The 24,637-nt window shown below is 40.1% G+C and overlaps 1 protein-coding gene across 1 annotated transcript in view; it reads left to right on the forward strand.

Annotated features, from left to right (window-relative positions):
- nrg3b (neuregulin 3b) overlaps nucleotides 1-19,587 on the forward strand; it is a 181,967-nt gene extending 162,380 nt beyond the window's left edge. The window contains exons 5-9 of the mRNA XM_040135935.1: nucleotides 2,131-2,233; nucleotides 4,975-5,101; nucleotides 10,609-10,718; nucleotides 15,340-15,522; nucleotides 18,834-19,587. Coding sequence (XP_039991869.1) covers nucleotides 2,131-2,233; nucleotides 4,975-5,101; nucleotides 10,609-10,718; nucleotides 15,340-15,522; nucleotides 18,834-19,587 — 1,277 coding nt within the window. The remainder of the gene's footprint in view (nucleotides 1-2,130; nucleotides 2,234-4,974; nucleotides 5,102-10,608; nucleotides 10,719-15,339; nucleotides 15,523-18,833) is intronic.
- The last annotated feature ends 5,050 nt before the right edge of the window (nucleotides 19,588-24,637 follow it).

Below are 24,637 nucleotides of genomic sequence, written 5' to 3' on the forward strand. Positions count from 1 at the left end.
CAATCCTGTCTCTGAGCTCTGTAGGCAGTTCCTTGGACCTCATGGCTTGGTTTTTGCTCTGATATGCATTGTTAGCTTTGTAACCTTATATAGGCAGGTGTGTTTCTTTTTACATCATGTCAAATAACTTGAATTTACCACAGGTGGTAAGATGTGTAGAAACATCTTAATGATGATCAAGAGAAATGGGAGACACCTGAGCTAAATTTCAAGTGCCATAGCAAAGGGTGTGAATACTTCTTGTAAATGTGATATATCAGTTTTTTCTGAAGAAAATTCTAAAATTCAGTTTTTGTTTTGTCGTTATGGGGTAGTAAGTGTAGATTGATGAGGTTAAAAATTAATTTAAACAATTTTAGCATAAGGCGGTAACATAAAATGAGACAAAAGTGAAGGGGTCTGAATACTTTCTGAATGCACTATATATGTGCACACATTTAGGTATTATCAAATTTTTATTATCCTAATATCAATATTGGTGTCAACTTCACAAATCCAGTTCCCGTCAGACTAGAAAACACAATATACGCCTAAACTAGTTAGTCATACAAGAGATTGCTCTTTTCAATAGATAATATGGCATCAAAAATGGCTAAGGCATAACATCCATCCTGTTATTTGTCATAATTAGACAAAGCCCAAAATATGATAAAATGCATATACTGTACCCCAGCCATTTTTGATCACAACCAAAATGATCTATCTAGTAATTTGTCAGTTTGCCAGTATTAAATAAGAAATAATGTGTAATATCTGGCCACTCCTGCAGCATTTCTTTGGACTGGCTCTATTTTAATTCAAATCAATGCTACCATCTTTCACAGGAGCTGAGTGGGTAGTTTGAACTTCTGATGTATGTGTGTTTATATATATATATATATACATCCACATACTGGAGCTCCAGGATGTATTCACGTTATCTTTATGTGTTGCCAGAAGCATTCTAATATTAAAAAGGTTTCCCCTCTAGTTTGAACTCCGTTACACCATACTGCCCCTTATATATGTTGATGCACTACTGATGTAATGCACAGGAAGAAAATGAAAAATTAAAGGGTGCAAACAGACTGCTTAGTTACACTCCAGTGTAAGCTTTGAACACAGGAAGCTCTCCAACAGTCACTATGCTTTTAAAACAAGAGTTGGAGGAAGTTGATAGACCTGGGCAGACAAGCACGGATGAAGAAGAACTCCCAGGACAGTTCTCTGTTGACAGCGTCAGAAGCCACAAACAAGCCCTCAAAGGTCAGGAACAGGTTACGGTGATGTTTTCTGCACTTTTCCCTGCAGTTTTGGAGGTGGGGAGATCAGACACAGGGGGATCTATCGCTTTTGAGTGACTGAGTGATTTCACCGGAGGTTGTGGTCAAGGTCATGATTGACAATGGGACAGAGAAGTCTCTCCAACTCTTCGCAGTGGATGTCAGTGGATTAGTTACATTACACAAGTAGTTGGTTTTAGATGGACAGTTCTATTGTGCTCATTTTGACTCCTAGACGATTTGTCGTGAGAGTTTTTTCATAAGTCAGTGCATGCAAGTAGTGCAGGTCCCCAATTCAGCTGCTCAGTCAGACAGATATCTAGTGGGATCAACGGTTACTTGTCCCAGCTGCTTGTGACCTTAAGCCTCTGTTGCTGATGTGCAGGGGTCTGACAAGAAGCTCGGGGAGCATTCGTTTGCTGCTAATTCCCTGTCGCCATCAGTCTCTGAATGGTGACACACATAAAGAACCTGCACACACACACACACACATACACACACACACACACTCGGTGTAGCCCCCGCTGTGCAGAGACAGTCCTCGGTGTTGCCTGCTGGGTTTGTCTGGACGAAATGATTATCACACTTCAGTTAGCACATGTCACTGAGCTCTGCCTGTGTCTGCCATGTCCCTGTCCCATGCTCAGACACTGACATTTACTGACAGCAGCATTGGTCGCTTTATGCAAATGCAGATTGTGGGTGGATGTCTGTGTGTGGCTGTGTTTACTTTCACCCACCGTATGTGTGTTTTTGGTATGGTAATTCATGATACATCTCTTCTTCCTTACTCAATCACATCCGAAGCCCATATCCTTTGTGTCACACTAGGAATTCAATGCCCTAAACTTTATTCTCTCCTCCGCAGAGAGTGGCGACACCTACCAGAGGCAGGTGCTGTCCATCTTCAGCATTGCTTCAGGGATCTGTCTTCTTGGAGTGGCATGTATGGCTCTCTACCATCGCAACAAGTGAGTGATGCCAGCCAGCACCACATTAGTAGAGTATGCCCCTGGCTGTGCAGAAAGAGCACTTAACTATCATGGCATGGAGCCCAATGAAATTCTAAGTGTGAGTCAGCTAGAGGATGTTTTAGCAGGGCATCAAATCTAAATTGTGTAGGATACATTTGGGACAGATACTCATGTAAGATTTATTTGTAAAGTGGTTTTAGCAAGCAGGTGTGTTGTAAAATCCTTCGTACAAAACAAAATACACAGACAAGGCACGAGCTAGAGTAAGGTCCTTAGACCCCAAGTGTGTGTGTAGACGTGTGACTAAATAAGAGGCTAACCGGCAGCACAAAAGCAGCCCACCAAAATCAGTTACTCACTGCCGGGAAGAAGACAGAAAAGTAAATGGAGACAAAGAAAATTACTGTCAGAGTGTGAAGGGAGGAGTTAATGTAGGTTGAGTTGATTGAATCGGGCTTGATTGGGGTTTATTTTCAGTACTGTAGCGCTCTAAGTAGTGCGGCTCCTATCGGTGAGCATGAACAGAGAGTCCTGGCTCAATGGTAATGTACCGGAAATTATTCAAACTCAGAGACCTTGTTAAACTGAATCTCTTTTCCCCAAATGTTGTTTGACATTGTGGCTCAGATAGATGGCTTCTCTTGTTAATAGTTCATTCTGCTCTTCAGCAAAGACCTAAAATTCTATTTGTGGTTCACAGAGTAGATTAGCACAGTCGCAGTCTTGATTTTGTTTAAAGACTACACAGAGGGGTTAGAGATAAGAGAGGTCCTTCAACATTTTTTAAAGATTTAAAGACCCAAAGAAATGAAAATCGAAGCCAAGTTAATGTGGTTATAAAGTTTAGTAATTAGGAAAGAAGTGGAAGTGGGATCGCATATCACAATAGTGCTGATGCTAGCCAAATATCCACCATCCCACGCTGATTATCATGGACTGGACTATGAAATAAACTTCATTAAACAATAAGTACTGTAATATATCATACTATATGATGAAGTAAGCTTATATATGATAATTGAGCACGGCTGAATTAAAACAGACAATGAATATATATTTTACTGCTTTCACTGTTACATACTATCTGCTAATTATTTTTTAGAGTGACTCGCCACAAACCATCAGGTAGTCGCAGTTTAGCTAGTTCTTTTCAACTGGTGTAGACAATACATCCATCCATTAGCTGTACCGCTTATCCTTTGAGGGTCGCGGGGGAGCTGGAGCCTATCCCAGCTGACACTGGGTTTGAGGTGGGGTACATCCTGGACATGTCACCAGTCTATCACAGGGCTGACTTATAGAGACAATCAACCCGTCACACTCACATTCACACCGCCGGAGGACACCCACGCAGGCGTGGGGAGGACGTGCAAACTCCACACGGAACCTCCACACAGCAAGCTTCGAACCCAGAACCTTCTTGCTGTGCGGCAACAGTGCTAACCGCTGCACCACTGTGCCGCCCCAGTTTAGACATTTGCTTCCTAAATTTTAACTTCTTGCCAGGAAACATGCTTCGGCTGGAGAGTTTAGCAACCTAGTATTTAAAAATGAACATTTAATGGTGAATTAACATTTAATCCAAAAGTCTTAAGCATCAATTAATGTTTAATCCAATCAAAGCTTAATCCAAAATGAAGGAACATCCTCAAGTTTTATGTTTAGCATAGCTAAAAGATGGCGTTTTACTTTTCTTCACACACTTTGTTCATAAGTGGGTATTTTTATGGTTATGGGAAAAGATTGGAAGCAATTATATTCAATAAAAAAAAAAGCTATTTATGGTGCAGGAAAACTGGAAAGATTTACAAATAAATTAAAACCCACTGTACCCAGAACCAAGAATATGACGTTTACTTCACTGTCATAGAATATACATACTTTTGAATTATCCATACATTATAACATGTTACCAACCAGACACTTTCCTCATAGTCTTGCTCTGTAATGTGAGAATCCAAGCTCTGGTGTTTCAGCAAAGTCTTTGTCTTTCTTACTTTCTTTAGCCAGAATATTATCATGGCAAGAAATGGACATTTCACGGTACACTGGCTTGGTTAAATTTTCACTTGTACACGACATCTCCTCTCCTAACGCTATTTTTGTAGCTTTTCTGAACACCTTTCACCTTCATTTACACCTCTGGAAAAAATGCTTACAAGTGACCTACAAATTGACTGGCGCGCATTTTTTCACTCTTGCTTTTCAAAGCAAAGTTTCACCGTACGACAAATCAAAATTCCTTAAAGGTCAAAGATTTTTTTTAAAGAAAGTTATGAAATTTCAAATTTGTTCACTGTCACATTTCTAACACACATGCCAGTCTATAATGAATAGTTCTGAGGTGAAATCCTTCTCTGTGAATGTGAGTTTTTGGCAGAGCTAATTTCACAATTTACAGTATGTACATTATGTGATGTATGTGCTTATTTGAACACACACACACAGTAAACTGTGCGAATAAAAGGTAACAGGTGAATAAATATGATCACCTAGCTTGCTGGTACATGTGTGTATAAAGAGCTGGCCAAAAGACAGTTAAAGACAGTTACAAGAGTGTGTTATCATTAGAGAGAAAGCAGGAAATGTCATGACCACAGCAAATAGACATTTTATAGTGAAATATACCACTATTTGTCAAGCTTTGTCGAGAAACCCTCTCTTGTTCTAGATTAACTCGTTATTTTAGTCATAATACTGCCCTCTCTCTTTCTTTCTGCACCTGCTTTTCTCCGCAGGAGACACGGGGAGAAACTCCAGGCTCATTTCCCTGATAGCCGCAGCCTGAGAGACTGCAGTGTCAATGCCTCTGGCCTCATGTCCAAATCTACTCCCAGGCTTCAATACAGCCTTCAACTCCAAAAGGTAAGCCTTTATGTAACACCAACATTTTTCCAGTCATATCTTAATCATTCATTATCATCATTTTCGCCTTATTTTCATCTCATTGTATACATAGTATTTCTCTAAAAACAAAGAAAAGAGAGTTTACAGAGTGCTTGACAGGATGATGTATGATACATGTCTTAATAGTCTCTCTACTCACTGAAGCCTTTTGTTCACACTCATATCTGACATGAGCTGAGAGGCAGTGGGGAATTATAGTTTAAAATAAATGCCTCGTGTTATCAAGGAAAAATCTGCTTGTCATTTTCACAATGATAGATTCCTGTGACAAACTGCAGATTGGAAATTCTAATCTGTGGTGTGTCAGAGATCCTAAATTCACTATGCAAGGACAGCAACAATACTGTAGAGTAGACAAATAATGTTAAATATGGCACTTTGCTGGTGGTATTTTACCACTGAGAATGCCAGACCTTTTTTTTTTTTGCATTTTTTTGCATTTTTGGAGCAGAGCTAAAAACTTGCACCAGGATAGACACATTTGTGCAAAAAACAAACAAAAACTATCGAGATCAAGTTATTGATTCAGAAAGAAAAACAACATCAAGAAAATGGAGAAAAAGTACAGGCCAGCGGAGAAAAATATAATTTGGGCAGCTATTATTCACAATAACAAGTCACAAAGACAAACTCTTGGTTAAGTAAGAAGAAATGGCAGGAGAGAGAACTGACCCAGACATTCATAGCAGAGCAGGTGGAGGATGTAGATGGCACTGATGAGGCTGATGTCTCCATTGACTCTCAAGGTAATTACAGCCTAAGGCACAACTGTAAAGGTCTCATCAGGAGTGCAATCGCCTTAACGCATTAGCACTTCCCTGAATGCCCCCTCTTTGTTTCCTGTTAGAAAGTGGTCACATATTGTGTCCATTTATTAGCGGCTCCTGCACATTTTTCTTTTTATTAAGATGTTTTGGTTTTGTTTTTTGTTTTTTAATTCACCGTGCGGCTTTCTTTCATTGTTTGAGTAAGTTATACCCATCACCACTTTCCCATCATATACCTGTGCTAATGTGCACTTACTCTTTATAGAGGTGGGAATTTGTAGGTGTTACTGACCCTCACAAATTGCAAGAACATAAATAAATCTAACACCTCTTCTGCAATTTGCATGACTCTTAATATGTATGTGTAAAGGAAATTTATCTTCCAACAAATTTGTTTCAGACACAGCTGTATTTGTTGTCTTAAATTCCTCATTCATGTTCAGCCTTGTTGTGCCATTTCGGTGTTTGCCAAATGTAGCCTGTACCGAGGCTCTTAAATAATGCAACAGTGTCTCGTGTCACCCACTGAAACAAACACCCCTCAAGCGAACCCCACCCACGGAACTGCAGTTGGCACAATCTGAAAGCTTTTTGAGGGTGTCTGAAATTATGGCTCTGAGCAGTTGACAACTGAGAAGTGGTATAATATTGGATGTAAATGTTGTAGCTCTTAAGTAGCTGTGTTTAAGTGAAATAAAAAATGAATTCCCAATAAGCCAGAGCAGAGCATACAATTTCACTGCTGCATAGACATGTTCATAACACTCTGCGGAGAACCCTTCACGTAACTGTAAAGAGTCCCAAAAGTTCCACTGACACCAAACCATTCTCAGCACATCGGAGCCCAGTCAGTTTAATGTATTTCAGTCAGATGCAGGCCTGTTGTCCCATAGCGCAGTAGCAGCCTATTATACTAACACTATGTCTGTGAGAATGTGTTGACAGGAATGTACGAGGGGTTGCCATTTAGTAAAGCTTCGTCTCGAGCCACAGAATGCTTTCAGAGCTGGACGCATGGAAGAAACCAGGAGCAAGGCAAAGACAAAAAGAAAAAACAGGAATAACCCAGCACCACAGAAAAACAAGCTATAATAGAACAGTGTGAGGGAAGCTTAAGGTGGGATGTGAACGATCACTGGCTATAAGCTCCCAGGAGGGGGCTTGAGCTGAACAGACCAAAGAAAGATTAACAAGTGAAACCTATTTTTCCACATATTTGACACAGCGACCCCAGACCAGTGCTTCTCTCCACCCACTCCCTCAGCTTGCAACCATCCAGTGAGAGGACATGTGCTGTGGGTGGTGCAGTCCTACGAGTTCTCCGGGTATTCTTTAAAGTTAAACTGACTGAGAATGGTACTGTAGAAGAAAGAAAAGAGCAGAGTGTTCTTAAGGAGGCACAAAGCATTTTGTGCATGCTACATAACTACTCAGCATCAGAACCCAGTGGTTTCTACTGTGTGCATCTGGGGCAGTGAGGTGGAGGATGAGCACAATGAGCTGGAAACAAAAGCTCTGTTGGGGCAGGTGCAGAGGGGAGAATGAAACTGAAGTCCATTTCGGTCAGCGTCTTCCATACCCTCTCTATGATAAACTGATGCACTACTGCAGTTTCTTTAACCTCCCCAAAAACACAGTATTTCTTCTCCTTGAACTCCCAAGATATTTCTCCTCAAGGTGTGTGGAGTAGCAATGCTACTGCTTCGTAAGACTTACACAGTATATGCTGACATCCTTGTTAGACAGTGATTTCTGCGGCAACGCTCGAAGTCTAAGCCAGCTTTGAGATTACTAAAACCTTGGCATCTTTTTAAAATAGGCACCTGCATTGCCTCTACTCTATGTGTATTTTACAGTCCTGAACTCCTGTATGTGACTTCTCTGCGCACCAGCTTTGGCACATGCAGCATTTGTAGATATTTATGTGTCTGTTCCATCTGTGATTGCAAACACCTATACATATTTGCACATCTGGAAGCATTGCTGTTCATATTCTCCCTCCATCTGCAATTCTAAGTTTAATATCCGTGTGAATTGCATACGCTGCTGCACTTAACCCTAAATGCACAGACCTGCAAAAGAGTCGGTCATATTCAGAACACTTTTAAGAGAAGGGAAATCAAAAGAGAAATGGAAATGTAATTGCATAATTAAACACCTCCCACCACCTCTGAGATTTAAATCAACACCTCTGTGGCAATAAAACAAAAAGCAATAGAGTATACACCCACGAGACACTCTCCACTGAAACAGACACGCACTGACATGAAGGAATAGGGGCACACAGGCCAGCAAGACAAGACACAAAAAATCAATTCCCACCAGCTGGAAGCTTGAGTGGTGGTAACAAACTGTTCTAGCCTTACTCTAAAAAGAAACTGAGACACCCTCAGGAACGATACCAAACTACGGGTGAGCATACTGTATGAATACTGCATGGGGACAGGCAATGAGTAGGGCCACAGACCATAGCATTGTCTACCAAAAAACGTAACCTCTAACATGCCACAAGGCTGTGTTCTGTTTCACCAAATTCAATTTTATAAAACTCTGAGGTCATAAGACACAGTGTCTTCTTTCTACAAGTCAATACTACGCCACTTTGTGAATTTTCAAAGTATGTTGTCAGAAATACAAAAATGTAGCATCAGAAGCAGAAAGCACAAGACCCTTACTAGGAATTTCTGAGTTACTTTTCTGCCTTTGTGGCTCTTCTGTACTCGTGTTACTGTTACACAACGTTTTAGCATTTACCCTTTTCCCATAATTGTCATTCGTTTAAATAAACAGGCTTTAAATAAACAGGAGTTAGACAAGCAATCAGTGAATTGGCTGCCTACCTTCCTTTTCAAGTATTTTCAGATTAAGGGAAAGTGTTGATATATGTATAACAGACTGAAGTTCATATGCAAGAAAGTGCTGTATATCTCTTGAAGTTGTGTTTTTTATCATAGGAAAAAAAAAACTGAAGGCACATTGCAATCAGAGAATTAAGTAGTGGCGGAACAATGTTTGCCAGTTGTTCTATATGTTGTGACAGCAGCGGGGATAATATGAAAGCTTCTGTAGGTATAGCTGTGATTAATAAAATGACAGGCCAGTGCAACGTGAAAATTAATGATGTTGTCAACACTTACAAAAGTCTATGCTAATGTGCATGCCAGTTCATAATTCTAAAAAAAATGATTAACATTTTGATATCAGGTAGAGCCAAAATTGTGTTTGCTATCAGTAGTTGTCACGTGTTGTGGCTCAGAGAGTTGACACACTGCTCAGTTTTAGTAGAAAAAACTAGATCTGGTGATGTTTTGTGCTGCTGGCCCAAGGACTGTCCTTGTTGAAGAATGGTCAAATATCCCATTATGCATAGTTCAGAACCTGTGATTTGATGGTAATCGAAGGAGGATTAATGCTGCACTGAATGTATAGGTCTGCCTTACTCCTTATTTTGTAGTTGATAGTCAACAGATTGATAGATTTTTCTGTTATTTTGGCAGGCTCCTGTATTTTCCCTTTGGTTCCCCTTGAAATAAATCCACTTTGCTATGTGTTTATCCAAGGCTTTCACAAGTGGCATAAAACAAGGCAAAAGTGAGATAGGAGGGAACAAATGAAATGGGTTATGCCATGCAGGTGTACCTTTGTCTGCCACAAGCTATTTATTTTATCCCCTGACACAGATATCATCCTCCAGGAAAGTTTGCCCAAGAAATTGTTCCAGAAAGTGCGTCATTCCCCACCTGCAGGGTATGTGAGAGGGTGGCCAAAATGATGCGATTTTCTCGCACAACTATTGAACAGCAGTAACAGCTCCCTCTGGGAGTCGGGGGTATAAGGGAGAAAAAGAGGCTTATCAGGCATGAGAACCCTGAACCAGGTCTAAGTCCCATGCAATTGCTTTAATGATGTACAATCAGAGAGAGAGAGAGGGCAGCGCAGGAAGTACTGTAACTGGAATAACAGAATTATCTCCTGACTTACTGTTTCACAGGGGGGTTCTTGGGGCATTCATGGTCATTGTGCCAGAGCACTGTCAGGGGCCTGTTGTAAGATAATGGTGTTAATTTTGATAAGAAGAAAGGGAAAGGATTGAGGGGGGAAATACTTTAGGAAACCATCAATGTAATCTTGTGTGGGATTAATTCTCGAGTACATCGGGAGTGCCGTGAGGGCCAGTGTGGAGTTTATTCAAAACGCGTCCCTTCCTAATCTGCCATTTAGAATGTAAAGTGTAATTAAAGGCACTCTGAACGAGACACTAAGCCTGACTATTTGCTTATTAATCTATTGGAAATACTTTTTATGATCTGCTTGTTTGGAAGTTGTTGCCTTATGTGAAGCACTTCGTAACGTGGGTTTAGAAAAGTGCTCTATAAATAAAGATTGTTGTAATTATGATTATTAAGGGGGTTACATTAGTGAGAGAACATCCTCAACCCAACCGGGGACTCAAGCCTGAGTTATACCCTGAGCTTATTTCCTGTGTTGACTTACATAATTAACGCACCTGGACATCTTGGTTTTGATTTTGATCATTATAACAAATGAATCCAAGCGAAGTTACAATAAAGAAACTAAATTTCTGGGTCTTTTACACAGCAAGAGGATAATAATGAGGATAACATCCTAAAGCCCAAATGTTTTTTTGTTTTGTTTTTTACCACTTACTGTAAAGGCTACTCTTCTTTATTTTTGCAGAACTGCAGTTCTCATGGATCGTCTGTTAAGAGCGGCAGCGTGGCATCAGGCACATCAACGGTGGCCCCACCTATTCTCAGCAGAGCACTGTCTAAAGGGAAACGCTTCAGGTGAAAATGTGACATCCTCTTATTTCGAGCCCTGTTCCATACAGTATCTTTCACTCCGTTAGCCTATACCCAGATATAAGAGGCAGCCGAGTGAGAAATCTAATCATCCCACAATATGGTAGAAAATATAGACCCCCAAATAATAAACAGATCATTTGTAAAAATTTTTGAAAGATTTATAGTGATTATAAATGGGAGCGGCTATGTTAATATATATCTTGGATACATTGCCAACACCATAGCTTTTCTTGTGTGAATACCCTTTGTCAGATTCAGGCGCTTCATAGGAGCCCTGTTGGTTTAGCTGGTCTCATAAAATGAAAAATTAGAGTCTCTCAAAATAGTTGTAGAAGTAGATGTCTTTATTTACATCTACATGTCCAGTAAATTGTGCAAAGTGATTAAATGTGTACTCAGGCAGATTTTGAATTGACTGCTTGCACACTGATAGGGAAGAGCATACAGGGAAGAGGAGACACCCTCTGAGGACAAGCGAATTTTAATGTGCAGAGTCAAACATTGATTCAACCAAATTCCTCTCATGCCATCCTTCAAATGACAGAAGATTCAACAAAATTAACAACATTTTGCTACAAGGGATCTCAGAGGCAGTTGTGCTTTGTGATCACAGCAGTCGGTATCCAGTGTTGCTATTTCAAATCCTCAGAAGAACATAGGGATGTGGGTATAGAGCGTGCTACAGTGGCTCTGCCTGGGATGTTTACAGAAATGGTTCGTTTGCTTTGATGATATGGGTGCAGGCACTCTTTGACAATTAATGACATTCAGCCACACAACGTGCAAGAACTAATTTCACAAAAAGTTTATTTCCCTTGGCACCTATTACACTCAGTGTTGGCAAATCACTAAAAATGTTTGATAGCTGGTAAATGTCTACATTTTACCTGATCTGATGGCGTTGAGCCGCACTGGAAGCATCTCTGGATGAGAGTGTTGTAACTTTAAGAGAACAGTGAGGCCCCATATATTCATTGAAACTCTCACTACATTTCTATGTGTGTTAGACAAGCTTTCAGCATTATCTAGCGAGAACGTACAGTACAGGATGTACAGTGATTAGAGGCAGCTATGTTTGGAGAGATCATGGGGAACTCAATGGTTGCATATATACAGCCAGAGAGGGTTTTCAGATGTCTGGATGATTATGATGACAACTTCAGTGTAAATCCCACTGAGGCGGCAGTTGTTCTTTGTTTTAATGGACCAGCGCTGTGGCGCAGTGGAATGGTCTTCCAGCATGTTGTCATCCATGGCTCCGGGGATGGTGCCAGCTTTTCCTGGCTTTTTATTCTCCACAATGTCATGCAGGTGCCTCATGAAGGGCAGCTGACAGTCAATCATCTGTTCAGCTTGCTCTCAGAGTAGGAGGAGGCAGGGGAGAACTAGACTGTGATGGATGATGTTGAGATGCTTTCAGCTATTGACCTGAGAAACTAGACCACATTGTGAGCTATCAGGAGAAATGCCCCATAAAAACATGTCAATATGGCCCATCAATATTACTGCAAAAGTTTACCTGTGCATCATAGGCTTTATCAATGGGTTACAAGCGTGGGCAGCTTGATTCACCTGCTTGAATGCAGACTATATCTGTTGAACTGGAATTTTTCAGCACAGCGCAGCCATCCCATCATTCACTGAAAATATAGACATGATAAGATTGACAACCATGTAGCCTGCTCTTTAACCAGCAAGAGTAACAGTCTGCAGCCGCTCTGGCAGCTCTCTGAGGCTTTACTAGGCACAGCACTGCTTTGAGCTAAATGCTAAATTTAGCCTCCCGACATGCTCACAGTGACAATGCTAACATGCTAATGTGTAGCAAGTATAATGTATACCATATTCACCATCTTAGTATAGCGTGTTAACATCCTAACCTTTGCATGGCAACACAAAGTACAGGCTGATAGAAATGTAATTAGTTTTGAAGGTATTTGATCATTTGACCTGCTGATGGCGCAAAATCAGGGGATCACCAAAGTTATTAGGAGCCATCCTGAGGTGGACATGAACCAAATGACAGGTTGCCATTCATAGAGACATGTGGCTTGCGTGGCTAAATAATATTGTATTAATGAAATTACACATTAAATTGTCAGGTTAACACCTACTCTATGTTGCGTAGTACTTGTTGTACACATGTCAGCAGGGGATAATGAACAAATCAGTCATAAACTGACTGGCACAGCTCACTCTGTTCTCAGACATATTTTTCCTAGATGCTTTGCCAGCAAAACCGGACAGAAGTAACACCTTCCAAGTCGATGTATAATGATCACACTGCCAGCAGGCGATCATTGTTTTCATTTGTGCTATTCTGGAATTAGGTCAATCACCACGATTGCAATGTCATGATTGGATTACGAGGGAAATTATAGTGTTGTAAGCTAATCAAAATGCTCCTGTCGAGTCAGTTAGCTTGAGTTTTTCACATGCTGAGTGGGGAACATATTCAGTTTCCATTGTGAACATCAGGAGTGCTATGTGGGTGTATCCTGTGGTTCTGTGGAGAAGGGTGTCATGTGATATACTGTCACATGCCACCCCCCCGTCAGTGTCCCCATCTTTTCTGTCTCTCACTACTATGTCCAATCAAGGCTTGAAAAAAGAGCCACTGATTAAAATACGTGCCGGATTACTCTCCCAGCCAGGCTTACCCATTTCACATCCGGAGGCTGCACATTTTTGGTGAATTGTAGAGATAAGCAGCTGCCTTTCAGTTTTAGACCTTTAACATTTAACATTCAGTAATTACAATAACCTGTTGATTTTGTCCACAGAAACATATTTTAATTTTTCCAGCTTTCAGTTAATCCTAATTAAAAAATCAGCATGCTAAATAGGCAACAAAAGTGACATAATTCAGCTTTATTCATATCAACTTTTTACAACATCAGTCAATACAAAAGCTATTGCTGGCAAATATTAGAGCCAACATTAGCCATGCTTATTGTTCCACAGCTATGGACATTTGGAAATTATTATAGCTGAATATTTTTTGCACTGTGTTCCACTCAGCTATCAATTAATAACCAGACGTCTACTGGTCTATTTAGTTTGCTGCAGGAATTTAAATGAATAAAGGAGTTCAGTATAAGGACAAGCTAGAAAATCTTAAAGTTTGGACATCTTGATTACTGTTTAAACAGCAAAAACAATCAAACAGTCCACCACTTAATGCATACGGCGCCAAGAGCCCAAATCAAGCTGGGAGGAAGTTTTGTCACTGATTTGTGTTTAGTACTTCAATATAAACACATTTTTCAACCAGCAGTAATAATATGTCATAAGTTGTTTTTGTGGTTCAGTTTAACTTACACAATCGAGTGACCTATTGCTCACAGGAGAAACAGAAGCAGGTGATCAACAGGGGAGCCTCAGTCTCAAAAATATACATTCAAATAAACTGAAAGCAATTTTAGGTCTGTATTTCAAGCGTGCTCTGGGAGCTGTTTGTTCTTACATGATATACTCACATATCAGCTTCCAATATAGTGCAGAATAACTTTGATTCCCATCTTATGTCATTGCTTTATTGCTGCAGACGTGCGGGGATCTGCTTTGAAATCGACCACCTACTGCCCACAGAACAATTGAAAAACAGTCTGCCTGGGCGGAAAAAGCAAAGTTTCTGAAGGCTGCCAAATTCATCATTAACAGCAGCAGGATTTCAATGCATACTGGTTTTGATGTGGGTATACGAAATATGCCCTTGTATAGTATATCTAATAGATTGAGTTGAGCATGTAGCTAGTGTATTTTAAAGTTCACCAAAAGAAACATTTTAGCATTTAGTGTTTTAAATATGTTCCAGAGGTACTTGCATTTTTTACCCATGCAAGCTTTGTTGCTCTATGGGTGGGAATGTCAGTCGTCAGTCCACCGCTGTGGTCCATATCTTGGCAACTATTAGACGGTTTGATGTGAAATTTGCTGCAGATATTCAAGGTCCCTAGAGGGTAGCGACTTTAGTGATCATTTGACATTTCCTGTAGCACCACCAGCAGGTCAAAGTGTATACTTACAGTATTCAGGGAAATATCTCTCAACATTTACAAAATAGAAAAAAATAAAAATGTTAATTGTTTCTAAGAGGAATTAGCACCCTGAGATGGATTGGCACGAAGAAAATCTGACTTTGATGATCACCTGACTTTTAATCCAGCATTATCATCAGGACAGAATGCCTAAGTAAGTGGCTAAGTACAACCTCACAGAGCTTCTAGCATGGCTGTAGACTAAGTCTTGTTCTGCATCAATTCCTCCTCTCCTCTCTTTGATTGAGCCATGACAAATTATTTAATGTTTATGTAAATTGTATTGCTCACTGGTTACTGGTTAATTACTCCTCTTATACTCATGTATCTGATACCCCAGTCTTATGGTTAGACTTCAATACCAAGTAAATGTGTGCAAAGAGTCAGTTGGATGTGGAATATGATGCTTTTTCTCACTCAAACATCAAACACAAAGGTCAGTCCATTTTACAATAATGAACACAGAATTAGTGGGCACTGTTTCAATCGATGCAGGTTTTGTGAAATTATTATTATAAATCGGTGATATTTATCCCCTTTATTTGTTTCCATCCTGGTTGCAGAAGTAGTTCCCTCTCACTTAGTCCTGCCCAACAACGGAGGGAGACCAATTATTTCAGGACCCCACCTATTTCCAGAGGGAAGCATAAAATATCTACAAATCTCCTCGATGGATCCAGAGTGGCTGGACACGTCTACAAACACTTGCAGGAGGATGAGTCAAAAGAAATGGAGTCCATAAGAAGGTGAAACACTTTCTGTCTTTTTGTTAGTTTTGTCATGTTTGTTCGATCCTCAAAGAGAAAATTCTGTTTGCCTCCCTCCACACTGAGGTCAAATAGCCGCTCGAGTGATGCAGACCCCCGGACTAACTGAGGTTAAGTTGGAGTGGCAGAGGGATAATTTTGGGAGGAATTAGTTTATGACTGAAATGCTCTCAGTTCAAATCCGTGAACTAGCTTATGAAATCTGATCCAGGGAAATAAATGAGATCTGCTGTGCCCTCCTTCAACTGGGACTGTCACAATTAATTTGGAGGACACACTTGATCCCAACCTCTCTACGGTATCATGGTGCTGGGGAAGTCCAAGATATGAGTCCGTGTATAATCCCCCCTACACTTGCCACTGGGCTGCTGCTGTAAATAAAAATGTGTTTTATCTGCATGGTTTTATTGTGGTTAAAAAATACAACAACTGTGCCAAAGCTGATTACCAGATGATACACAAGTTTACATGAATTTCAAGATTTCAAGAATGGTTTGATTTGGGCTCATGCTTGAGCATTTAGTGAAAGGCGTCATGGTCCATGTATCAAAGAAATAATTTAATTTTCTGTCATTTACAAGCTGAACATGGAGCCATACTGGGTTACTGAAGCCTAGTAGAACAAGACTAAAAAAAAAAAAAGGATTAATTTCAGGCATTCACACATCTAGATTCTCCTCGTGCTCATCCTGATGTCGAGTAAGGACAGCAAGTTGCCCCATTTTCATGGCTATCATAAGTGAAGCACAGCTACTGGCACTGTTTCGGGACGCTTTAAAAGCAGGATGGACTTTTGGCACAGCCACCTCTCACCAATTGGCTATCTGGGGGCTTAAAATAACTTACATTTTTAAAGTACAGTCTGATGATCCTCACTGGCATGGGTTCAAAAAAGGTAACCGGATGGGAAATCCTCTCTAGCACATTTGTTATCAAAGACATGTTTGTTTGTTTTTTTCTGGTGTCCTTAAGGAGGGAAAAGATTATCCATGTAGAGACAAAGTTTCACATTATTTCACATCAGTTAAAACTTTTCTCAAAGATTTGTAGATTATAAATAAGATGGACTGTTGCATAACAGCTACCAAAGCTGGAAAATATTCATCTTACACTGTTCATTGAGGTGCTTGTTTTCCTCAGTAGAATAATGCATAATGTCAAGCAGCTCCACTGGCATTTCCTCTTAAACAAGTAAAACTGGAAAAACTGAATTGTTTTAGGTTTTATTTGCAGATGCAGAAGAGAGAATCTTTAAGCCTGAGTAAGGCATTCCTATTTAGCATATGACTGAGAAACAGCCTAATTTGCTGCCAGTGTGTGCAACTTGAGTGATGGCATTGTTTTCAGAAATGTCTGTCATTAAAGCAGTAGTGTCCCTCGTGCATTCCACACGCTTAAAAGTGCCTAGCAATGTTCCTATTAGCATGCCAACCTGATTGAGTGTTACAGTAACTTGTAAGATACACAGCATGCTGCTAAACTTTTGATGTGACCTATTTCCATAATTTAGATTTTTGAACAAAGCTCCATGGAGCTCAGCAGTTCTTTCCAATGGTTGTGCAGAGAGATCCTCCAGGACCATAACAGTTTCCCTCTTAACACATATGTGCGCGCACACACACAAAACAACAAACAAACTAATAAAGAAACTAATGAGAATTCTTTTTCAAAACCACAAAGGCAAAATCTGTAAGCTATAGGCAATCAAATGTAACACGGCTTTTTCATGTGTTTAGGAGAAGAGCTGAAATGAGAGGGCTTCTTATCTCCTTGGGGATAAGATTGTATTTGTACAGTTACGGTTTAGATTAGATAGTTTAGATCTTATTAGCCATTGATGATTCCCCTGCAGATCCATCAGTCGAATGTGGCTTTCACTGGCCTTCAGGAGGTTGAAATGACCTATTTCTTGACTTACCAGCAATGCAACACCAAGCTACCAGACTTACAGCCCCCTCCTCCGCCCTGTCCTCCTCCAGCCCCCACCTCTCCCTTGTTGCCATGGATACGCCCTCTCATCTCTGGAAATGAGAAATGGGAGGTGGAAAGGAGAGTGAGAGAACGCTAGACGGAAAGTGAGGAAAGAAGGAAGATTGTGCAGTGATGATGAGAGTGCAGCGATGGAAAGATGGAGGCACAGAGTGCGGTGTGGCAGAAAGTGTTAAAAAAAAAAGGCGAGGACAGCAAACAAACATGAGAATACTCTTCCATGTTTTCAATTTTGTGACAACAAATCCCTGCAGAGTATTGCCAGTTTAATTATCCAGTGTCAAAACATATATTTACCCATCGCAGATAAGGACAGAACTGAAGGCAAATTTGCTATGGCAGTTATTTTTGGATATGTTTTGATCTGCCGGATTTACCTCCAGCTCGCATTCGCCCTTCTAATACCGAGGGAGGAGTGGGAAAGTAATTCAATTATTTAAACTTGGTTATGCCACAAACAGTCTCTGAAAGCCGACAATAACATTGGCTGTCTCCTAAGGCTGTGCCGGGGTGATTTTAAATGTGAATTGAGTCTTCAGTAACAATATTAACTCTTGTGCACATCCAACATATATACAAACTTATCCACTTGACGCTGAATAAGTTTCCTGCTCTGCTATATTACTTTCACACTGAACATGATGTTTTTCAAGCTTGCCGGCAATGTTTCACGATACTTCACACTTCTGAAATACACGATTGCAGGATGCAATATGACGCGAACATACATGCTGAGATTCTGATCCCCACAAACACACCTACATTCATCCCAACTGTTACATCATAAGTGTCTTAGACAAGACATGTTCTGTGTGACTGTGAGACTGCGTAACGAAACGCATTTCAAACACTAACAGTTGAACACGTGTAAAGCAGTCCAAGGAGGCAATATATCATTTTTCCACATACTCACCCAGGCCAGGGTCAGGAATCAAGCAGCTGTCTTGCTAAAGCCTTAAATCTCTGATAAGGCAGTCATGAGAGAAGGGATTTTTCAGTTAAACAATCATGCAGAAACAATACAGGCTGCTCATGCTGAGGATTATAAAATAATTACACAAAGATTATGAAAGAACAATACCTAAATAATGATAATTTTGTTGGTGTAAAATGATTTTTTGTGGAATTGTAATGAAACGGTGAAAACAACGAGTGAATGGTAGCTGTATCTCCATATTCTGTATTACTCACCCTATTTTATTCCTCTTAGGTTATGAGTGTCTAGGACAAAAAGGTCACAATATAAATCACTTGGTCTCTCATTCTCACCCTGCCTTTTCTATTCTTTCCTCCGCCTAAAGGTGTGATTCTGCCAGTGGAAGGGTCGGCACCCTCCTCAGCAGGACCTCACTCTCTCACTTTGCAGCCAGAAAAGGATGGACCGAGGTCCCGTGCACCCGCCTAGATAAGGGAACAACCTTCCTTCCACCCTCCCTGTGCACCCGCTCTGTGCCCATCATCCCCTCACTCCAAGCGAGTGACCTCAAAGCGGGGCATGCAGACACGAGTGAGTGGAACAAAGGGGGTCTCCTCAAGTGGCACCCTGTGCTGGCTGGAAAGACAGTGGTGCCCATTAGCGATTCTCCCTCTCCCCATTGTGAGATCGTAGTGCTGGGGCCTGGTGTCATGCCCAGCAGTGTTAGCCCTCCTGCCACCGCCACTGCTCCACTGGGGTCGGAGAAGAATCCCAGCTCCACACAAACACCGTGCTCCATTGAAATTACAGTGGAACTCGCGCAGGAATTAAAACAGAAAAGCCTTTCCAGCTCAATGAAAATGTCCGGGTCTCACAGCGAGATTCACCGCGTCGGTACAAACACTCTCGAGACTGGGACTGCGCAAGAGTCACAACGGAAAAGGGTCCAATATTCAGCCAGAGTTCTGCACACAGGCAGTGGGACCAGAGGTTCGAATGCAGTAGGCCAAAGAGAAGCACAGGGACAGTGCCAAGGTCAGACATCCCTCGTGTATGGAGGCGCAAACTGCTCCTTGACCACCAAAGGGCCCAGTTGCAGAGGAACTGGAAACGCTTATGCCAAGCCCTCTGCAAGCTGATTGGATTAATGCTTTGAAGCTTCAAGACACGATTACCAATAACTATATACCTTTGCTGGTGGCACAGGATGGTTAGCAAGTGGGACCATCTGTGTGCCCACACGGACCGATTAACAGATGGCCATCAATTTTGAAGGAACATGAACAGATTGAACTGCAGAGGAAAAAACGTTGACACAACAAAAGACATCAAATTATAAAGAAAAAGAGACAAACAAACACACATTGTGAATAAATGTGATTCAATAAGAAAAAGAAAACCGTGACTTGAGTGGGAGCTTGACTTAAACAGTGTATTGAAAACAATGCCACTATTTAAAAGGAGCTTCTACTTAGAAACCAAAATAGTGTGTCATCTCTATGTTGTTTCTCTAATGTAAAGAAATGAAATTATATATGTCATATAATATATGTCATATAGACGTATATATATTTGACATACAATTGTGACAAAATAAAGACTAAGATAACAATGTTAATTAAGGGCTTTTCTCAATCCAGTCTCACTACATGATCTAAAGGCAGTCTGTACTTGTGTTTGCAAATTGTTGTAAATAATATTCTGTATAAAATAATCAATATAAATACCAAAGATGGTCAAATCACATCTAACATAAAATGTGCCAATATTGAGACAAATTTCATCTGAGGTACCCCTTTGTCTCCATGGCAACAGACACATTTGGCATGCACTTCCGTTTTCAGAGTGGATTTAATCATGCATCTGGTTAGCTATCCCCCATACCCCAACCCTAAAGACAGCCACTAATTAAGTATAGCTCATTATTTTTGCTTCAGATATTTACCAGATGTCTTTTGATAACCGATTATCAGGTGTGTGTGTGTGTGTGTGTGTGTGTGTGTGTGTGTGTGTGTGTGTGTGTGTGTGTGTGTGTGTGTGTGTGTGTGTGTGTCAGTGAGAGGGCCACTGGAATTAATGAGGATAAAGAAGGTGCATCAGGAACTAGAAAGTAGTCTCCTAAAATTATCTTCCCTCTTTTAGAAGTTAAGAAAAAAAAGTTTCTACAAGCTTCTCACAATGACGGTACAAAATGAGCGGCGGATAATGTTTGGAAGTTTGCTGACGGAGTACCAACATTGGGTATGTGGGAAAAAAAGGGGTTTCAGATGCTGTAAATGATTAGAGCGCTTCTGAGATTTTCCATGTTCTCACCGAGACACCAGTACAGTCTATAGTATATTAATTGTTTCCCATGATGCACTTGATAGCATATCCATAGACTACAAACACAAAAGAAGAACCACTTCACTGTTTTGAATCACAGCAATGACCATGAGGTTTGTGGCTGGAAATGAAGCACGGCAGCATACAAGCCGAGTACAATTCTTTATTTATGCCTCATTTAAGTCAAATTCAGTATATCTGACTTTCCACCCTTTCAGGTTTGCAATGACTCCAGCAAGGTAAGTAGTACAGGACTTACAAATGGGTATTATTGAAATTTCTTCATCACTGCTCCGCAGAATAAAACTATCTTGAGTCTATAAGAAGGTTTTTATGAAGATCAAAATGAACTTAATTGATCCCCGAGGGGAAATTGAGCCAAGACATCTGCAAAGGAAAGATAAAATTATCATAAATAGAAAATATTTAGAATTCTAAAAACATATACAGTGACTGTTGGCTAGACAGAGCTCACAGCACATTTCACTGAATTTTCAGATATTTACAGAGTTACATGCTGTATTTATCCTGCAGTGCAAGACCACAAAGGGAAGGTGTGCAAATATAGACGAGTGCCAAATTAAAGGAAAAACCTGAAAAAATAAGTTCAGAAACATAATGAATTTAGACGCTTTCATACAGGGCACGAGGGCTCACTGAATGGTTTTATGTATATGAAAATGATGTGAATGATATATGCTATACCCTTCATAGCCACTGGGTCTTAACCCAATTGGACATCTATGGGAGATTTTGTACTGACAGCACCTCCCACCACATAATCAATATATCAATTAAAAGAATATCTTTAGAAAGAATGGTAGTCATCCCTCCAGTAGAGTTCCCAATGTAGAATGTATTAGAAGGAGCACCAAAGCTGTCCTGGAGGCTCATGCCCAACACTTTACTGACACACCCATCACTATCCATCACTGTCCATTCACATTATCATATTTATGATTCAGATGCACAGGGTGGCACAGAAATCAACAGTAACACTTACTACTGTGCATGCAACATCATCATCATCTACGACCAGCAGTTTGATATTTAGACGGCAGTTTTGTCCTACATTATACCATCAAAATTTGTCCAACATTGATGCTGTTGGTCAAGTTTTTACATATTACATATAAAAATGTTGCACATTTTATGTAATTTTTTTTTTTATAAAATCCTAAACTTAAATGGGCACTGCCTTTCTGCTGTGTACAGTTTGTGTCTAATTTTGTTTCTGATCAGGAAAAGGTGTTGAATATAGTAAGTATACTCGCTAAACAACAGAAAGTTACTGTATTATTGTTATTGTGAGCACGATAGCATGCTTACATTAGCATTTAGCTGAAAACACTGTCCTCACATAGCTGCTAACTTGACTATAGACTCTTGGTCTCGTTTAGTCGCGTTCAGTTCATCTCAAATTCTGTGTATTCATGAATGCGATTGCTTTACGATTTGTCTAAGAAGGGAAAATGTACCGTATATATCTTTTAAGGTGTAACACTCAACCAGTTTTGTATTGGCATTGTCTGGTCTTTTGTGGCTACTGCTTTTAACATAAGTGGCTTCCCTTTATGTGACTTTTCAACAATTTTGCAAAATAGGGAGTAGAAAGAAGACCTTCGTCTGTGAGTGAGTAACTGACAAAACCTGACATTTACCAATAATGTTTTTGACAGCTAATTTTTTTCCTTATTAAACTCTAATGTAGCTGTTCTGGATGTATCTCACAGTGACAACCCATCATACTTATAGTTCGTTATCTATGCGAAAAAGACAAGGGGCTCATTTTTCCATTAGGACCACTTGCAATATCTCATCTCATATAATGTTCCATTTAGATTTAGAGGGATTGGTAGAACAATGTACAGTAGTTAACATGCAGTTGTTTTATTAATGGAGCAGCGTTATTGCAGTGCAGCAGAACTTAACAATAGTCCATCTGCTCCCTCTTGCTACAATGTTGCACAGACATTGTGGGCTAGAGTCAATAAACATATGTTTAGTAACAACAAAGGACATGAATTGCTCACAGTGCTGGCATCATTGGCAACAGAGTCTCCAGTGTAACACAGCAAAAAAGTATGTTCAAAACAAACTCCAAGAACCAACTCTTATTCATGTTCCCACTTTGTACCACACATTAAATACCTGTTAGAACGACACAAATTTAGGCATTTAGGCAGAAATGTACCGGAACCCGTGGAAATGTATGACCTCAGGCTTCGTACTACTGGCATCCAGTCGTGAGTCAAACTTGTCATGAGTTCTGGAGTGTCTGTAAAGAACCAGCGGGCCTGTTTTTCATAAGGTTTCTGAAAACCACAGTGCAAAAGCCCTATGCATCTTGAAACATACTCAGGTCATTAGGCACACCATTGGGAATCATATTTCCATATTTTGTTGTTTGGCATTTTTGCTATATTTGGATAGACATAGTGGTGAGAGAGACAGGAAAGGCAAGGGAGAGAGAGAGGGAGGATGTCATGTCATTTCCATATCTTTTAACAAGGTTTGACATCATACTCGCTTAATGACCTGCCCAGACATATGGACGTGGGAGGACTAATTAAAACATCCAAAAACACCCTGTAAAAATATTTCGTTGGCCAGTGCTACTGCCTTGTAGTTGACAGTTTAAATTTCCTGGTTGCAACGTTGTAAAGCACAGAACCTCAAAAGTTCACATCGAGAGTAATGTCCAATGTGTTTGGGGCGATTTTTGAACCATCAGGATCTACTGACACATACATCATCATCATGCTTAATGTCTCATTAGGGTACAGGCATAAGTCAGGCTGGTGCAATGAAATGCAATTTTCAAGAAAAATATGAAAAAAGGCCAAGGGAACACGCTTGCCGCAGTATCTGAGCATTAGTGTCAGTGAAAAAAACAAAAAGAAATACAGGCTTCTCTCTATCATCACTGTGATTGTGTACATGTAAAGGGTCAAAAACTGTCAACAATGTGGACATATTCTGTGGGATAACAATGTTGCCTTTATTCGGGTAGTTTATTGCGTATTTTTATGTTTAATGACATTCAGTTAATGGTCAGACATACCGAATAATCAGGATCAATTGACCTGATAGAAATGAAATATATGATATTTAAAATATTTATAGGATTTATAGTAGAATACTTTATTTTCTTTACACATTTCTAGTGGTTATTAGGTAAGGTCTTAATAAGCTTTTTATAATCTTTTATATTTTCTGACTAAATAATAGTTGAGTCTAGCTTACAAGTTGCCACAAGTAAGTACGTTCAATGAAACACTTCAACAGTGAATAGTCAATCTACTCTATAGTGAAGCAAAACACTGTCTACTCAAATCCTTCAAGACTCCCAGAAAAATCTTCTTTCCTCACAGAACAATCCTCTAAACTCTGCTAAACTGCTGACATGCAGGATTGACAGGCAGGCTGCTGCATGTTTTCATAAGAATTTCCCATGACACATATAATCCTCAAGGGTATCTGTGATAACTTGGTCATCCACAGGCCAAGACCCCCTGAGCCTCTGGGACTCCCAAGTCAGCCTGCAAGCCCAGGTCAGCCTGTAAGGCAGATTGTGTTCCTGACCTCAGGCTCTGTTTTGGTGTCTGATATAATCGGGATTCTCCCTATGCACAGGCTAGATGCACACATTGGCATTCAGCTGAGTTCAAAGAGATTGTGGAATAAATTCAGATGACAAATGAAAGAAAAGCAAAGAAATGGTTCTTCAAACTTCTATTTTCTTCTCCATTTTATTAGCAATAAATTTAAAGTCAAGGTCACTATAAAGTAATTAATATATTTTGGGACAGTTCAATACACTATAAATGTCTTCATAAAAACTGTGGGTAATTTATCAAGATG

Source organism: Xiphias gladius, chromosome 9 (genome assembly GCF_016859285.1).
Source record: "Xiphias gladius isolate SHS-SW01 ecotype Sanya breed wild chromosome 9, ASM1685928v1, whole genome shotgun sequence".
Classification (NCBI taxonomy): domain Eukaryota; kingdom Metazoa; phylum Chordata; class Actinopteri; order Istiophoriformes; family Xiphiidae; genus Xiphias; species Xiphias gladius.